This window comes from Sander lucioperca, chromosome 18, assembly GCF_008315115.2.
Source record: "Sander lucioperca isolate FBNREF2018 chromosome 18, SLUC_FBN_1.2, whole genome shotgun sequence".
Taxonomy (NCBI): Eukaryota; Metazoa; Chordata; class Actinopteri; order Perciformes; family Percidae; genus Sander; species Sander lucioperca.
The window spans coordinates 21,449,899-21,467,643 of record NC_050190.1 but is presented as its reverse complement, the minus strand read 5'-3'; the positions used below and the strand labels follow the sequence as shown (position 1 = coordinate 21,467,643).

Genomic DNA, 17,745 nt, shown 5'->3' with positions numbered 1-17,745 from the left:
TCTGTGCCAGAGGTCAGAGAGACAGACTACTGTATAGTCTAAGACGCAAATCACCCCAGCCACAAACCGTCCGGCAGACCGCAGGATCTGGTCCGGCACCACCAGGCTCAGGGACAGCTCCATCCCACAGACCATAAGATTTTTGAACTGTTAAGCTCCGAGCTCAACACGTCACTTTATTTTAATATGACTTATCATTATGCAAATACATTATTTTTTATATTCAGTTTTATTCATTTGCAACGTTGTCTACACAAATTAGTTTTTTTTTTTTTGTCTTAGATTCAGAGTTTGCTTTTACTTGTGATTTTCTCTAATTATTTAATGTGCACTATTGGAGGTGCCTGAGGCTTACTGTCAACAACTACTTGTTATCGTTGAGCACATAACAAATAAAGAACCATGAACCTATTCAAGACTGAGGGCCCTTGTTGAGCGACTCAATTCGAAGGACGAAGGAGCACAATCTTTTCAGTACAGTAATCCCTATTTCAGTAACAGGTTGGTTAACCAAAATAGGCCCTTAGTCAAAGCCTGGGCAAGCAAGTGCTAATCCTATACCTACAGGGCCCGGCAATATTAACAAAGGTTAATATCAATATCAATGGTTGGCAGTGACAAACTTTCATATAACTACTCCACATTATATTTTATATTTCCATTTAATTACACAGCATTTACTCTTATGTTGTAACAAAAGTCTGGTGGTTACTAAAACAAAACTCCTATCTTAGCACAAAAACTGTCAAACTGCAGTCAAAACATAACACTCCCACTTCGCTGTTAGGTAAAAGCAAGCTGTCCTATGGGACGTTAACACAGCATTACAGACAGCCCATGGGTAGCCTGATTTATGCAGGGATTTCTATTCCCAAAATATTTTATTTACTAGTACGTAACAGAATTGTTACAGAATACATTTCATTGAATTTAAAAATGCTTAATACGGTTAACAACTTCAACCAAAAACTCATTCAAACTGACACAACCGGGCTTCATTATGGAAGATCACTGCTGTCGAATGAGGGTGCATGCATGAAGCCCAAGCAGGAATATTTTTTTATTTGTGTCAAGTAAAAAACACCAATTCATTCAAAATGTTTGATGGGACTTAATGGTACCAATACCGCTAATATTCCTGCCTCTAAAACCACTGGGCAGTGTGGTATTACAGTACACTACACACGGTTACTGAACAACAAAGCAAATGACCCAAGTAATATATGTTATTGTTTATGTACAACACCCCCAAAAAGTACTTAACGCCAGAAAAACACAACACTAATAAGAAACATGGTATTTAAAACAAAATATGTTTAAACTGGGATCTTGAGTTTAATATTAATAAACCACCTACAGAGAGCAAAAGGAGAAATTATAATATAACAGCCACAGAAAATTCTGCCTACATAAAAACAGGTCACCACTGACATTGTGGTGCTCAAGACAGACCGCATCTTTAGGACCACTTCTTAAACCTTCAATACATTAACAAATCCAGAATACATATTCCATAGATAATCTGATCCAAAAAACAAAAAAAATCTGAACAATAAAACTGAAACGGTTGGCGACTCTTCACTCACTGCTCAGTAGTGACCTGTGGAAAAAAGGACAGGGTATTCATGTTAGAGTTGTGTGGATAATCTAAAGGTTACAGTGACAAAGTATGTGTGAAGATTACCTAACTTTCAGAATTTCATAAAAACGGTCAATATTCTAATTCCTGCGGTCTAATGATAGAAATGTGGTTTATACATACGTGGCGAGTAGGAGCGAGATCGGGATCTTGAGCGGTACCCTCTGCTATAGTAAGGAGATGGAGATCTGCGCCTGTAGGGGAAAATACAAAAAAAAAAAAAAAAAAAAAATTCAAGCCTTTCATTTTACACATCATTAGGATTACTTAATAAACTAGATTCATTTGAGTCATAAAATCCTAAAAAGCTGGATTTTACTCCACATTTTATTTTATGATTCTCAAGCAACCATTATACTAATCAATAGATTATTGTGCCAAACAGGCTACTGGGGAAAAACCCAAACTCACCTGCATGATTTGTAATCTCGGTCGTCATAGCGATCATAGTCACGATCATAACCTCTGTCATAACCTCTGTCGTAGCCCCTGTCACAGTCCCTCGAGGCACGCCGCGATGAACCACCACTGCTGCTACTACTACCACCCCCACCACCACCACCACCACCACTGTAAAAATCACACAGAATAAAAGGTTTGTGACAACTTGGAAAATACCACACACGCATACACAAACACTAGCTTCCGGTAAATGTCCCAACTCCCAACTGTAATAACAGCTGCCTGGTTAAGAAATACTCACTAAGTGGGACGTCCCATGTAGATTCCAGGAGTGGGTGTATGGGCTCGTTTTGTGATGGAGAAATCCACTCGGATCCTGCGCCCATCAAGCTCCATCCCGTTAGCACGCTCCTTGGCCTAAAACCCACAACATAGTTAGAAGTCAACTTTTTTTTTAATCTAGTAAGAAAAGAAAAGAGTCTGTTGCATGTTTAACATTTGCCCTGAACCCAATGCATTGCAGAGAATTCAGACAAACGCCCCATATTGAGACGTATGTAAGACGTGGTCTATTGAACGCATACTCAACACGCACATAAACCATTTATATGATGGCTGTCACTACTAGCTGAGACTTCAGTCTGGACTGTAGTTACATACACTTTTACTTCTCTGTCCGTTAGTATTCACGCTTTCTGTCTCTCATTTACACAATCCACTGTCCATAAAAAAAAAGTACGACAAACCTCCATCACACATTACCAGAGCCAAAAACTGCTTACTTAATGGTGAAAATCCCAAACTATCTAAGTACTTGTAATAAAAATGATGTGCTGTGTAATTGGTGGTAAGGAGTCCACATTATAAAAGCGTCATATGCCTGTCTTATCCTCCATACCTCCTTGGAGTCCTCAGAGGTTTCAAAGTAGACAAAGGCAAAGCCTCTTGAGCGACGAGACTGCTGGTCATACACAATGTTGACAGCACTCAAAGGGCCGTATTTTGAGAAAACCTCCCTCAGGTCCCTCTCAGTGGTGTACAGACTCAGTCCAAACACACCCAGACAGTTGTTGGGGTCTGGATTGGCCTGTAAGAGTAAAGAGAGGAGTGTAAAACATATTGTGAGCTACTGACCTGCCACATCACTGCAATAAATCTTGCTTTACTGATACCCAGGTCTATCTGACAAGACATGTTTACAAGACATGAAATTCCTAATGATTTGAGACCATAAAAAAGGTTTTTACGCATGATCTCAGCTGTAAAATCATGAAGTCAACATAACATTGTTAAATCTAGACTCTGAAACCCACTAATGAGTCCATTAAGTTTATTTAGAACAAGTATTTTGAAAAGGTAACCCACTCATTATAATTTCAAATTCACAAACTTTAAAAAGCACATGGAAACCTGACAGCAAAGCATGTAGAGGAAGCCCTTAATATATACCCTGTTGCCAATGTGTCTGCGACGATTTGACATGGGGGAACGGCTATGGCTCCTATGCCGGCGGTACTCCCAGCTACGAGATCGGCTCCTAGAGCGGCGTCGGTGGGAGCGGGAACGAGAGCGGGAGTAGTGCCTCCGTGAGCTGCGATGGGAACGGGACCTGGGAATAGACGTTAACTCTTGAGCATGTAATTTACTTGTGTCACATGCACCCAAGCTTCAGAAATGTAGTTTTAAAGTCCACATGTCACAACCTAACATCGAAAACACCATCTCCATATGCACAAAATAAATAAATAAACCCATTTTACCTGGATTTGGATTTGGATCGAGACCGGGATCTGGACCTGGAGCGGCGGGAGCCATCTTTTGAGTGTGCAGGTGAGCGGCTGGTGGATTTTGCCGAGCCCTGAGGGGATGCACTCCTCGAGCCAGGCCGCGAGTCCTGGACAGACCAGACACAGACATTAGAAACACCCTAAAGCCAAGTGTGTGCTTGAAGGGCAAGAAGGTGACAGCGTTGCCCTCTACATGCCCCCTTCAGAAAGAATTCACCACATTTTGGCATTTACCACGTTTAAACTACACATTTAGGAATTTGATAAAGTCATACATTGCAACAACTGTTTAAATTAGAGATTAAGTAAATTAGCTTAAAGACAGATTGTACAAAAAGTAAACCTAAAAAAAGGTATGGAGGGATTGACCAGTGATGTTTCTGATAGAGAGGAAAACAATCGTGCATGCTTAAAAGAAACAGGATGAAATATAGTACCATAGCAGGCTGTTAGGAAATTACTCATACCCTGGTAACCTTCTGATCTTAACTTCATTACTTCTTTAACTTCATTACTTCAAAACAACCCTTCATTTCTTCTTTCTTCAGTTTGACATTATGACTTCTTTTTCCTCCTCTTCCCCCATTTACCATCTGCCATTACAACACTAGTAGTGGGGACAGATCTTGATCGCTTCTTTTCAGCATCCAATATATTAGCATGCATCAACACCAGCAGCGCCAAACAATAACAACTTCACATCTGAAACGTCTTCCGCCTTTTTCTTTCTTCCAACCTCAACCTTAACAAAGAACAAACAAGGGTGATAAGGCATGTTGGTTTCTGTAATAAACCAAAAGGTACAAAAACAAAACAAAAAAAAACAGCAAAACTATGAAAACAACATACATTAGCTGAATACACGTTTGTATGTAACTTAGCTTGAAATAGTCTTGACTGGTCCTAAATTACTAGATACGGATACAAAGCTGAACATTACAACTATTAAATATTGACTAGTAGACAACGCTGGAGTTAGCTTCCGATTCGCCGCGATCGGGGAAACCGTCTCGCTTTGCCAGACCCTCCTCCAAAGCGCCCTGGAGGAGGGTCTGGCTACTCCACACAGCATTTGGGGATGGGAGGAAAACGTGCTCTGGTTTATTGGCATTTCTTTAAACCAATCACGATCGTCTTGGGCGGTGCTAAGCACCAGAGAAAAGCCGCGGTGCCGCTGCAAAACAGGCTCAGGAAGGAACTTGTTTTGGTGGAACATGTGTACGTTTAAAAGTTTTTTTAGTCATGCAACAGAAAACTCAGATTGGACAGATAGTCTAGCTAGCTGTCTGGATTTACCCTGCACAGATCTGAGAAAATGCTAATACAAAGATAGCCCAAGGCAACGGATATCCGGCCTAAATGAGTGAAATCCGGCGGATTTTCCAGCGACAACGGAGCAATCCCGGAAGTGGAACGTCAAGGATATACTGTAGACTAGGGGAAACATAACCTTACATTGCTGAGCGACTACTTCTCAGTTTTTTGCACCTTATACCACATTTTAAGTGAAGCATTAAAGCTGTGTGAAACCTACTTTGAGATTTGTTAGTTTTATTTTATTTGTGAAAATGCAAAAACGGGAGATTTTTTTTCACATAAAAAACACTACACCTAGACTCGTCAAAATCAGAAACTAATCTTTAGCCTTTCTGAATATATCTAGGTAGTAGTAGGTATAATTGGTCTAACGTTAGCTACATGTGAAAAAAAAATCATTTAAATCTCCCTTTTTTGTATTTTCATAAATAGAATAAAGCTTTCACAAATCGCAAAGTGGGTATCAGACCGCTTTAATGCTTTGCCTAAGATGTCTAACACACTTCAACAACAGTATAAAGGTGCAAAAAATGGTTCATCGGCAATGTAACGGTAACGTTAGCTAGCTACGTTTCCCTTAACTGCCGAATCAGAAGCTGCGAATCGGAAGCTAACTCAGTGTCATGACAAACTTAGTAGTCATTATATAATGTTTACTGGTAACGTTAGTCAATATTTCAATAGCGATAGTTAAATTAGCATGACAAGGGGGCAGCCGCATGTCTCGACTGCTAACGTTATGCTTTGCAGGCCGTATGCTGTGTAACGTTATCGTTTTAAACATTTGCGAGACTCAGTACTTTTCTAGTTAACGTTACTCACATTAACGCTATATAGAACTTATTTTCCTCAGGTTTGATGCCATTTTTCAAAATGTGTTAGCTACCATTACGTTACCCGACCTGTAGACGCTGTTAAAACCTAGCTAGCTAGCTAACGTTAGGTGTTCTCAACAGTTATCTTAACTTATAATCACAACTCACCTGCTCCCTAAAATCTTTCTCGTTGTCGCTCATGTTACTGTTGCTAAATTAACTAGTCAGCAGATGTGTAAAAAGAACGTGGTTAAACTGACTGTAACGACTGATTTAACTTAATCGCCTGCAGAATTTAGCACAAAGCAGAACAGTTTGACCAGATCGTTTCCTGTTCTTCTTTTAGTTTTATCCTATCGTTTTATCGCGGGTTGTCAGACCTAACGTTATATCGTCATAGCGCCACCTACTGTACCGGAGGCATGTCCCGTCCTACTGACTTACTCTGCCTCTGATTGGCCTACCCTGACATACACCCTTAAACGACTCTGCTCTGAACCAACCCAACCAACGAAGGCAACGACTACTAGCCAATCAGAAGGAAGAGTAGTATGGGTCATGCCCATGCCTTCCAGATCGTTCCATCGTCCTTGATGCTTTCATCCTAGGAGAGCATGAGAGTATGCAGCATGAGATATGTCCCTGGATTACTTTATATCAGTATGTAAATAAAATAATAATCAAATTATGGTATTAATAATAAGATAAATACAAACCAATCTTAACACCCCTAGACGTTTATTTATCAAAAACTAAAATTAACATAGAAGCTATTTAACAAAAAATATAACAGTTGTACTGGCCCTCTAAGTTAGAAATACAGTCATACAATATACAAATACACACTGGGGCATTGTATGCAATAAAAAGCACCTTTTGTAACAGGTTTATTGACAATGTTTTAATTCTCAATAACTGATTCAATGACCAAATCCAGAAGTGGTACTAGTTGTGTGCCTGCTCTCCAGTTTGCATTACAATCCCCTGATGTAGCAGACTACCAAGACGGAATACATTTGTAATGTAATATTGTGATGTATTGTTGAGATAAATGTGACAATTTATTGTAATATAGATTTCAAATCATGCCATCCAGCTCCAGTTGACACCTCTAGTAGCACTACATGAGTCATTAAATATAACAAACTCCAATTTAAAAAAAATGAAATACTTTATTACAGGGAGAGAAAAATAATCACATTTGAAAACATTAAACTCAGACATGCATGTGTGTACAGTAATTTGCTATGCAGTATACTATACTTAAGTCAATGTAATAGCCCTAAGTAGCCTCTTGCAATATGCTCATGGGAAACGATTCACAAACCCAACAGCGCCTTATGTTACCAACGGAAAAACAACTATTAATGCTCCATTCATAGAGCTAAAACAAACTATACACACTCCAAAAACAGTTTCTCATCCAGTCATGTCATAAATAATAGCAGAACAAACATACTACAAGCAATCAACCATGCATCTTTTATCTGAAAAATGGACTGGAAAGGAGGTATTTTGATTTTCATTGTCTATATGTCACAGAGAGATTAAGGTTCATGACTAAATAGCATTGTAGTAAGCTGCTATCAACTCTGTTGATCATAATTGGAAGGGGAACTGCCAAATTGCACCAAAATATCACTGACCTGCAAAAATCTTAATTCTGAGTCAGACTTTTAAGTTTTATGTGCCCAAGTAATTTAAAAAAAAATATACAAAAGCACTAATGCTCCAAGTTGAGCTCAGTGTCAGAGGGCTGAAGGCACTTCAGGCAGAACTTCAAACAGTAGAACCAACAAAGTCAATAAAAAAGCAATTCAGTCAGTAGTGCCAAAGCTTGTGTAATACATACACTTCTTATTTACCAATAATGTCTCCAATTACAACTCAGAGATTACAAAGTGTAATACGTCCCAGACAGGAAAAGATACACAATCACCTTTTAAGACTATCGTGTTATAATTTCTCCAGAACAGAACAGCTACATTGGGTTAGATTTCAGTCAGTGGAGTCCGCTTCTTTGGCCCACTCTGTTTCTTCCCAATGTAGTTACTGTACACAGATGTTGCTCCCATTGAGAAAGTCACTGTTGTTAGGCGGTTCATTGTGAGTGTTGCAATCCTCTATAGCAGCTTTTGATTGAGGATTTCCCAAATCATTAATTTCCTGAAGAGAGGCATGTGGCACTGTAGACAAAGAGACAAATGTTACTTTCAGAAAAAAATTAAGCTGTAGAAAATAAAACGAAACAAAAAGTGTTACTATGTTAGGTGAACATAAAGTGTATACTTGTTTAAAGGTGAGAGGCCTTCCTTTTGCAATATAGTCAGCATATTTACAGGCAAAAACACCACAGTCGCTGCCATTTTTCTGCTGCGGAATCTCCTAGAGACATGAACAGTGTACAAAACATTAATCTTACAGTAAAAAAAAAAAAATTCTATTTAGTGATATGTCATTTATCTCAGTTTGTCTTACAGTGGGCCTTAAGCTTCCAAAAGTCCATTTGGTGCTGTCAAGCTCTCTGCCTTTCTTTGCTTTGTGCTCCTCTTTAAGGTAGAGTCTGGACAATGAGCACATTGATGCCATTAATTGTGCAAGAATACAGGGTGATACATGGAAGAAGCATTTTAAATGGCCAGAAAACCAAAGTTTAAGAGCACAATGAGAACTCACAGTAAAAGACTACAGAGGTCATCGTGTCTCTGGCCCATCGAGTCATATGACTTCACTGTCTTGGACTTTAAATCAATCACCTGTAATGAGAGAGGGAGGGAAGAAAACATTAAAATATACAGTATTATCACCCCCTTTGGATTTTTTCACAGTAGTGGAGTAGTTAATGGATTATCAAAATACATGTTTACCCCGTTCTTACACCAGAATTGCTCAAGCATTCAAGGCACACCGTCTGTCAAGAATTACCAACTAAAAAGGAGGAATGTGACATGGGGACAAACATCTTATAGTCATGGTGCTTCTGACTCACAGCCATTGCCCAGTGGACGCCGAGGTGCAGAGGGACCAGGATGAGGTCGAAGAGGAAAAGGTCGACAGCCTTGGTCCAGCGCTTCACAGCAGTGTGTCCTCCAGCCTGCCCGCCTCCTCCACCCCGCAGCTTCGGGAAGAAGAAGGTGCTGAACGAGTAGATTTTTAATCCTGCTGCATCACCAGAGCAACGCTCCATGACAAGGGACAGGTAGAAGTTTATCACCTTGGTAGAGGAAACAGAGGAAACAGTTCTTAAATATATAATAACTGTTATCTCCTAGTTTTCACTGGAAAAATAGGGGACTGATTCTTTAATAATTTGACATGAGAATACAATTTGCTTTAAAATAATAAGATGAGGTATTGGCTTTTAATGCATACATAACTGTCATATACAGTAACCGACTAGTTAAGTTATTGTCAGCAACACAGTAGTGTATAAGCAGTATAGTACGAGGAATGCTCACATAATACTGAGCATCACAGTTGTATTAACCTAATTTCGCAACAAGCTCTGTTTCCATGGTGACTGGGTGCAGTAGCTACTACTACCACCAAGCAAAACTTGTCTGGTATGCCAAACAGTGACACTCCACACACAGAGATTTTAACACACTGTTCATAAAGAGACAGGTAGCTTTTAATGCGTTCTGCATTTTCATTGGAAACAATAAAAGCTTCAACACCACAAACACTTGCAGAGGCATTGTGAAGGAATATGATGAAGTTGTACAAGCAACAAGACATGACCAACATTCTTCACTGTTGAAGGAGAAGTTGTGTGGGGGAATTCCACCAGATAGCAAAAGTGAAAAAATAAAATTGAAATAATAGTACATACCTCATCATTGAGCCAGCCACCTTCCTGCAGTGTGGCCAGGTCTCTCTGTGTGATGCGTAGTTTGAAAGCCGCACTGAGAACCAGGTTGGGATCACTCTGAGCCAGAGCACAACTCACCTCCACTGTCATTTCCTACACACAAATACAACACATACATGAAATATAATAAATTGTAACCATGCTTTCTTCAACACAGTGACTATACCTCACTCCTGACCATCTCACCTTGGTGAGCCTGGGTATGTCGTCATCGCTGTGCCATGTATGTGCAGAATGTGTGTCAGGGAGACTGACAGCAGGAGTCCCTTTGTCCACGAGATTGAGGCGAGTAGCTACTTCTGTAGAAAGGTCCAAATCTGCTGCCTGTTCCTGCTGCAACACAGGTAGACATTACAGAAATAATACATTGTGTTTTCACCCATAGTTACGAGTTAATGGGTGCTGTGACATGTCATGAAAGAGCAAGAGAAATTACTACCTTTGCACATCTAGCTGGCTGTGTGTTCTCAAGGGCTCCACTGAATGTTTTATTGTGTGTGAATGTGGTCAAACTACCACGCCTGGAGATGAATCATGAAGAGTTAGTAAAATAATCAGAAAACACCCCCACCCCCACACACTAGGGCTGCACAATTAATCAAATTTTAATCACGATCACGGCTTCCCACGATCAAATTCACGTGATCGAGCGATATTTAAAATGCTTCATTCCGTTCACAGAACGAACGCTCTGTATCAAAGTTTTTTTTTTTTTTTTTTTTCTCCAAAGGTCCGTAAACACTCTCTGATCACGTGCCTCCACGAGCCAATCAGAGTTGTTCCCTGCACCGCGCAGCTTAGTTTAGACAAATTCTTTGGTTAGATTCTTATATACAGTCTATGGTTAGATGTAGACAGTCACATAGGACAGAGTAACCTGTGGAAAATTCTTATATACGGTCTATGGGAAAATTCCACAACAGATAGCAGTCGGTCATAAGTTGTCACAAGGTTTACCAGTAAACGCAACTTATTTTGTCCCATCTGTGTTGTTTTTGACAACAGCAGCGACCAGTGCTAGTTTGAGTCTTTTAGCTCATAGCTTGTTGTACGTCGCGCTGTTGGAATCCTCTACAGTGAAATACAGTCACACTACACCGTTTAGCTGTCAGCATTTTAGCCGTGTTTAATCCAGTTACTACTGTAGCTAATGGTAGGCTAACGTTACCTGCTGTGCAACGTGTTATTAGTGTTTACTAGCGTGACATGCAGCGATGTTTCTGTTGCCTGTAACGTCTGTTTTGGAGCATCAGAGCGCAACGCAGACATTTAAGTGGCACCGTAATCCGCGTTGCTATTTCGTCCAGTAGATACCGGGCGATTTTAACATGCGCCGTTAACGTGAACAGAAAATTGCGCTGCCTGTATCTTTTCACGGCAAGCACAACCTTTTATATACAGTCTATGCGCACAACAGCTGAAATGGCATACTCCTTCATAGTATCCTTCAACAAAGGAGGAATGTAGCACAATATGGATGTGAAAGCAGTTATAATTAGCCTATGTGACAATAAAAAATTTTGGGTTAAAATCAACAAATAATCGTGATAATTAATCGTGATCAAAATAATCGTGATTATCATTTTGGCCATAATCGTGCAGCCCTACCCCACCCACACCCGCACCCACACCCGCACCCACACCCACACACTAACCTGTCCTTGGTTGTAGATGCATTTCTCCATGTAAACACACTTGGGGCAGCTGTGCAGAAAAGACACGTCAGTCAAGCCGGTTAGATTCATTACAACATGTTTAATTATAATAATTAATTAATTAATAATAATATAATAATATTTTTAACCTAGTTTAAATCAGCGGCCTTTGTCTAAATTGGTCTGTTAATTTAATAAATTGTTAAAATATATTAAAATAAAACAAATAGGGAGGTAATTACAACCTAAAAAGGGACCTGGAACTCCACCCACAGATTCAGATCAGTTCCCTTGGAGGTGAATAGGCGTCTCACCTGTGTATCCCGTCTTCCTGGGCACAGATTCAAAGGCTTTTCCTGAAGCAGCAGTTTTGTGATCACCCTGTGAAAGAGACTCACTGGAAGCAGAAGGAGAAAAGGATATGAGAGTAGCTCAGGTACTACCGTATGTTGTAGTATGAATCTTGATGAAATTCCCAAATACTACTTTATTTGTTTATTTAAAAAGGGACAATGCACAACAATTGACATTTTTTGTTTACACTCAAAATGTAAACGTGCCAGAGTTAGCAGAAAAGCTAATTTTCATCTGTAGTCCCATGAATAATGTGGTTATACTCACTCTTTCGGTTTTGTTTGGGTAAAAGGTAGTGGTTGGCTTTTGCTGTATTTCTCTGTCACCATCTCCAGTAAGCGCCTGTAGTGCTCCTTATTGTTCTGCTTTATGGCCTGAAGGAGGAACCCAAATAAATGATAACTGACACAGCCAAAATGGTTACTAGAGCTAGAAGGACATATCAGCTTATTAGCTTGTTGCAGTTATATCATATTGGTGAATAAATCGGCCGATTAAGATACAAGAAATTGCAGTAAAAAAAAAAAAAGAAAAAAAAAAAGCCAACCAAGGTTTGAGGTAATTTAGAAACAGTGTTTGACCACCAGTTTATTTTTACACTGTAAAATGTCCCACTCAGTTTGTATTTTGGTCACATCTTTTTTCTCTCAGATACCTTATACAAATATAAGGTATCTGTATCAAGACTGTTTGTTTATGTGTTTATGTTGAAACCATTTTACTATCAGCGTGTATATCATTACCGAATTTATTAAACTCCCAAATATTGATAGCAGTGGAATTATAAAAGATTCTAAATTCATATCAAAATTGTACAATTAATGGCATCTAAAAAGTATCCTTATTTAAACCCAACCAATAAAGCCCAAAAATGACTATTTTACCTCTTCCACAGTAAGACTGGGCTTGTAGCAGCGGTTGTGTCCAAAGCCATGGCAAGTTGGATCAGGGTTAGTGGTTCCCACCCTCAGAGCAGGTCTGGAGGGTAGCAGCTGGAGGGAGCCTCTCCTCTCCCTGTCTTTCCCCCTGTCAGGGAGCCCTGCCCCACTGATTAAAAAAGATTATGCATATTAGCAAGGGCGCATTTTCCAAAGATGATACTGATAGTTAGGCAGCCATAGATAGATTTACAGCAAACTGGGCGAGTGAAGGGAAAAGGGCCGTAACAGTGGACCACTTGCCTGTATTTCCTCATTAAAGGAGGTGAGGAGCTCTGAAAGGGATTCTTCCCACTCCTCTCATTCACTCCACTTACTGGTTTACCTGTGGAGAAACATGGGGATAAGGATGAGAGGACCACTGAGTAAAGAATGTGGACGAAACAAAGGGACATAAATACAGTCAACAGATCATTCTTCTCCTGCAGTAACAGCTGGCCACACTTACTCATTCTCCACTCAGTACTGTTCAGCCATGAGGTGTGGAGCTCATCTATCCCCATCAGCGTAATAGGCTGGATCAAAACAGGAAATGCAGGGTAATTAAAGATGGAGAATACAAATCACAAATGTAATGCCAGAGCATCAAACTTAAGTTGTGCTTACTGATCTACTTGTTAAAACTCTACAGGATGAAAATCACGTTTGAGTATCTGTTAACTGTCACACATGTGACTCAAATGCAACTTAATTAACCAATAGTTATCAGATTTTTTCTTCCACATTTTTAGGAATGATTAGGAATCTGGTCACTGCAGAACAGAAAGAAATACAGGGAATAAGGAGTCTAATGACTAATTATCTCCTTCAAAACCCTGTCTGAGTTGTGTACAGTCGAAAAATGTATTGTAGCCACATGTTGAGGTAGGTGCATCTTCACATAAAAGTTAAGACAGTTATGTTCATACACTACATCCTAAACATAGCACTTTGGGCTTTTTCACTTTGTAAACCTATTACATGCACAAAAACGATATATAACACAATAAAGGAAAGGGAAAAAGGCAAAAAGCATAATATGAGCACTTTAACTATTGAGTCTGAACAGGACGAGCGATATTTCCAAGACGCTGAGTGAACATTTTAGCAGATGTGCATCCGTGTGGATCAGACTTTGAATGCCCACATGTGATGGAGAGAGTTGGAGCACAAACCTGCGTCTCTTCATAATGTCTGCTCTTCTCGCATCTGGTCGTTTTCCGCAGCCTGAGCAGACCTGCTACCCCAGTCAGCGTCTTCTTCACAAAGCTAATGACTACATCTAACACACAGGACACCACAAATCAACAACTGTCTTCATTTGTGGGAGAGTTTTGGAATGAACATCAAGATTTTCTGTTTCTTAAACAAACCTAGCCTCCGTCTTTTCACCTCTACCTGGTCACTCTGGCAAACACTGTCTGCAACATCAACACTGTAACAGGAAGAAAAAAATGTTTGAGATGGGTGATACTAACAATATGAAATATCACAATATTTCTGACTCAACAAAATATCAACCACGTGATGGGTTAGCTTCAATTTGTGCCGCTCATATATTTTGAATATCAAGTGGTCAGTTCTTTAGGTACACCTGCTTACAATGTATTCAGTCTAATACAACAGTTCTGCAATAAATCCTACCTTCATGAAGAATATAATGTTCAGTTTTTGTTGAAACGGCTTTATAGAGGTGCTGATTCAACTTCATGTTCATTTAGGAGGCTGCCGTTTTTGGTGGTTTCTACTACTTGGTCTACAGAGAGCAGATATAAATGAGGTAGACAAAGTATTCTGACTGAAACTAAATATTTTCTTTAATTTTGTCTGGTACAACAGTCTGGGAAACTATGATGGAGTCCAAGGTGACAGTCCAAACCCAAACGATATGTAGCTTCTGTGATATAAAACAGAGAAAAGCAAAAAATTGATAATATTTTGCTTAAGAAATAATCTTTATAAGGCGTTTATCAAAACAGTTGCCAATACGAATGTATCAAAATGTATTGTTATACCTCACTTACAGAAATGGGAGCAACATACTATTAAAAACACTTCTCTCAACACAATACAATTCAACTGTACCGTTAACTACAGCCTCCAAAATGACCATGAAGTTAGACCTATCTCCACTGCGCTGAGAGTTGACTCAACACCTCTCTAAAACAGTCTGAACAAAAACATTACAACCTTCATGAAGATAGGATTTATTACAGATCTGTTTGGCTATATTAGACTGCATTAGCTAGGTAGGAGTGCAGGGTAATACATTTCCTTTGGATTAGCTCAAACATTAGCTACATTTGGGTGGCTGTTGGTTGTTTTTGATGTTTTATATGGACGTTTAATATTATGCTCAGGAGTTGCTCAGGAGTTTATCAAATTAACTGAAATGCTGTATGACAGAAAGGAAATGTTTAAGCTATCAGTGTGCCAATATTACAATAATTTAAAATAAGATAATCCTTTATAGTCCCACAACGGGGAAATTTGCGGCGTTACAGCAGAAAAGGGGATAGTGTAAAAACAAGAAGCATCAGTAAGAATTGCAATACGGTATATAATAATAAATAAGTAAAAAAAGCCGTAGAACAGTAAACAGCAAAAAAAAAAAATTAAAGTAAAACATCAGTAAACAGTAATGCAAAATATAATAAGTAAACAGACTGAATACAGTGTGTTACTGGCAGAAGTCTAGCTAGCTATATGATTAGATTAGAAAGAGGTTCCTAAACTAGGATTGTGAGGAAGTGCCACGGTTTCTATCTCTGAAATGAGTTGTATTTTGCAGCTTAAGTTATTTGGAGGCTGAATACACAGTATTGCTCAGATAAAATACTGATGATGACAGTGCACAGATAAATAAACATTGACAATACCAGACCATACCAGATATTTAAACTAATGTCACATCACTATTTTATGTTGCTGATTGTTTGCACAGGCCATCTAAATAGCGTTAATTAACGTTAGTGTTAGGTAGCTAACGTTAGCTGGTTAACGTTAACGTAGCTAGATGACTTAAAGTTACCATAGCCACTAACCTCCTTCGTTATGTTATCGATTATTAGCTTTAGATAACTTAAAACAAATCATTAAATAACCAAGGGAGTGTAACGCTAATAGTGTACCAACAATTCAACAATATTAGTGGACACCTAGACAGAGTTGAAAAATAGTCTTTATCCTCAACAACCGACCTCTGGTAGTTCCGTTTAGCCGGTCTGCCGTGGTTATCCTGCCGCTGTGCTCCCGCTTTCACGCCAAGTCGCGTGGGTACTTTCTCGCTAACGTTACCTTTCCCGGGCCACTCGGTGGGAGTTTGCCCACTAACGGGCTCAAACAGCGACGATATTCCGTCAACTATCCATCCATACATCCCAGACAAATACGAGAAAATTGTAGCGTGGTCCAGGACTATTTCACCACAGATAATATGTCAAACAACGATCTACGACACTACTTGCCGTCGGCTTAGCTTAGCGTTAGCAGCACTGCGATAGCGTGCGATAGACGCCAAAGATGTGCGTCATTCAATGTTGCTGTTTCACGTAGTGCGAACGTTTTGTACGCCTACGAAAAAAAGGTGGGCGGAGTTCTACAGTAAAATTGGCATGGAAACAAGAAATGGAGGAACGACCATAAGCGGCTTCTGCGGACTTCATAAACAAGCGAACCCCTGACCGAGAGGGCGGATTAAAAAGCGTCAGTAGCCGATCAGAAGATCACTTGCTGCTCAGATCTCAAATATTTGTTATGTAATAATGATTAATATTCCAGTTAATTCTCAGTGAATCTCAAGAAGACAAACAAATATAATGGAAAGATATATTTATTGTCTGTTAGTTCATTAAATTTGAAATACATTTTTTTTGTATTTGCTGCTTAAAACAAACAAGTGTTTTAAACAGTCTATGGTGTAATCAATTAAAAATCTCAAGGAAAGCCCATTTCAGGAAGAAATATTATTAAAAGAATGCTAATGGTAAGTCAAAATTAGGAGGTAGAAATTGTGACTTGTTGACTAAAACCTATTACGACTAAATATATATTAAAGTAAACTATATATATATATATAATAGTAAACTATTACTAAGTTAAGCTTAGTAATAGTGTTTAAATCATAATCCAAACCTGATTTCTTTTTAGTTTAGAGGTTTGGAGTATGATTTAAATTGCGTGTCATGTATTCTTATTATCTACCCAAGATCGATCTCTTTAAGTGTTTGGTGAATTTTGTAAAAACAAGAGTTGATGAATTAAAAATCTTAAAGGTCCCATGACATGGTGCTCTTTGGATGCTTTTATATAGACCTTAGTGGTCCCCTAATACTGTATCTGAAGTCTTTCCCGAAATTCAGCCTTGGTGCAGAATTACAGCCACTAGAGCCAGTCCCACAATGAGCTTTCCTTAGTATGTGCCATTTCTGTGTCTGTAGCTATTGAGGAGAGGGGGGGAGGCAAATTGACCAATTGCCACTTTGCTTGTTTGCAAGCCATGATGTCTCTCTCTCATGGGTGGGCCAAATTCTCTGGGCGGGCAAAGCAAAGAAAGGGGAGGTAACCTTTCTCCTTATGAGCTCATAAGGAGCAAGATTCCAGATCGGCCCATCTGAGCTTTCATTTTCTCAAAGACAGAGCAGGATACCCAGGGATCGGTTTACACCTATCACCATTTCTAGCCACTGGGGGACCATAGGCAGGCTGGGGGAACTCATATTCATGTTAAAAAAACCTCAAAGTGAAATTTTCATGCCATGGGACCTTTAAGCGGCTAAAAAAAAAAAAGACACCAAAGTATGGGTCACATCATTGACATTTGCAAGTTCCTCAATCATTTCAAGTGTTAATTGTTAAAATAAAGTAAATTCTTTACAGTTATCTCAAAATCTTAACAATGGAAATTGTAAGTGAAAATTCAGATTTAGTATCTCATAGATCTGACTTACCAGGAGTATTTCTTTTACTTTTATCATGCATTTTATTTT

At 39.2% G+C, this 17,745-nt stretch overlaps 2 protein-coding genes across 7 annotated transcripts; both read right to left on the bottom strand.

The window, feature by feature from the left end:
- Nucleotides 1–643: 643 nt before the first annotated feature.
- Nucleotides 644–6,403, bottom strand: LOC116057566 (transformer-2 protein homolog alpha-like). 5 transcript variants are annotated; one of them, XM_035994805.1, is made up of 9 exons: nt 6,129–6,369; nt 4,266–4,570; nt 3,802–3,935; nt 3,491–3,650; nt 2,940–3,128; nt 2,343–2,458; nt 2,051–2,209; nt 1,763–1,833; nt 644–1,600 (listed from the first exon to the last, which is right to left on the bottom strand). In XM_035994805.1, the coding sequence occupies exons 2-9, from the start codon at nt 4,266–4,268 to the stop codon at nt 1,590–1,592; spliced, it is 843 nt and encodes a 280-aa protein (XP_035850698.1). In that variant the 5' UTR covers nt 4,269–4,570; nt 6,129–6,369; the 3' UTR covers nt 644–1,589. The 5 variants fall into 5 exon arrangements, with proteins under 5 accessions (XP_035850698.1, XP_031165949.1, XP_031165950.1 ...); XM_031310089.2 differs by having other exon boundaries at nt 4,296–4,570; XM_031310090.2 differs by having other exon boundaries at nt 4,529–4,570; nt 6,129–6,331.
- A 599-nt stretch (nt 6,404–7,002) lies between these two features.
- Nucleotides 7,003–16,315, bottom strand: senp2 (SUMO specific peptidase 2). 2 transcript variants are annotated; one of them, XM_031310086.2, is made up of 17 exons: nt 15,958–16,315; nt 14,131–14,192; nt 13,933–14,039; nt 13,227–13,293; nt 13,022–13,103; nt 12,725–12,887; nt 12,108–12,214; nt 11,801–11,883; nt 11,487–11,535; nt 10,271–10,352; nt 10,018–10,161; nt 9,793–9,924; nt 8,950–9,174; nt 8,637–8,716; nt 8,439–8,523; nt 8,250–8,345; nt 7,003–8,146 (listed from the first exon to the last, which is right to left on the bottom strand). In XM_031310086.2, exons 1-17 carry the CDS (start codon nt 16,134–16,136, stop codon nt 8,084–8,086), a joined length of 1,806 nt encoding a protein of 601 aa, XP_031165946.2. In that variant the 5' UTR covers nt 16,137–16,315; the 3' UTR covers nt 7,003–8,083. The 2 variants fall into 2 exon arrangements, with proteins under 2 accessions (XP_031165946.2, XP_031165945.2); XM_031310085.2 differs by having other exon boundaries at nt 10,018–10,164; nt 15,958–16,313.
- Nucleotides 16,316–17,745: the final 1,430 nt, after the last annotated feature.

Bases quoted from the DNA above. Each gene is read 5' to 3' on its own strand.
- LOC116057566 (XM_031310090.2), bottom strand. From the start codon at position 6,161: ATGAGCGACAACGAGAAAGATTTTAGGGAGCAG. The intron at 3,936-4,528 runs GTGAAGTTGTTA...TGGTCTGTCCAG, and splicing joins AGGCGGAAGACGTTTCAGAT to GACTCGCGGCCTGGCTCGAG. The intron at 1,834-2,050 runs GTGAGTTTGGGT...TTTCCCCTACAG, and splicing joins CGAGATTACAAATCATGCAG to GCGCAGATCTCCATCTCCTT.
- senp2 (XM_031310085.2), bottom strand. From the start codon at position 16,136: ATGTATGGATGGATAGTTGACGGAATATCGTCGCTGTTTGAGCCCGTT. The intron at 14,040-14,130 runs GTTTGTTTAAGA...CCTGTGTGTTAG, and splicing joins GGTGAAAAGACGGAGGCTAG to ATGTAGTCATTAGCTTTGTG. The intron at 12,888-13,021 runs GCAAGTGGTCCA...TTTTTTAATCAG, and splicing joins CCTTTAATGAGGAAATACAG to TGGGGCAGGGCTCCCTGACA.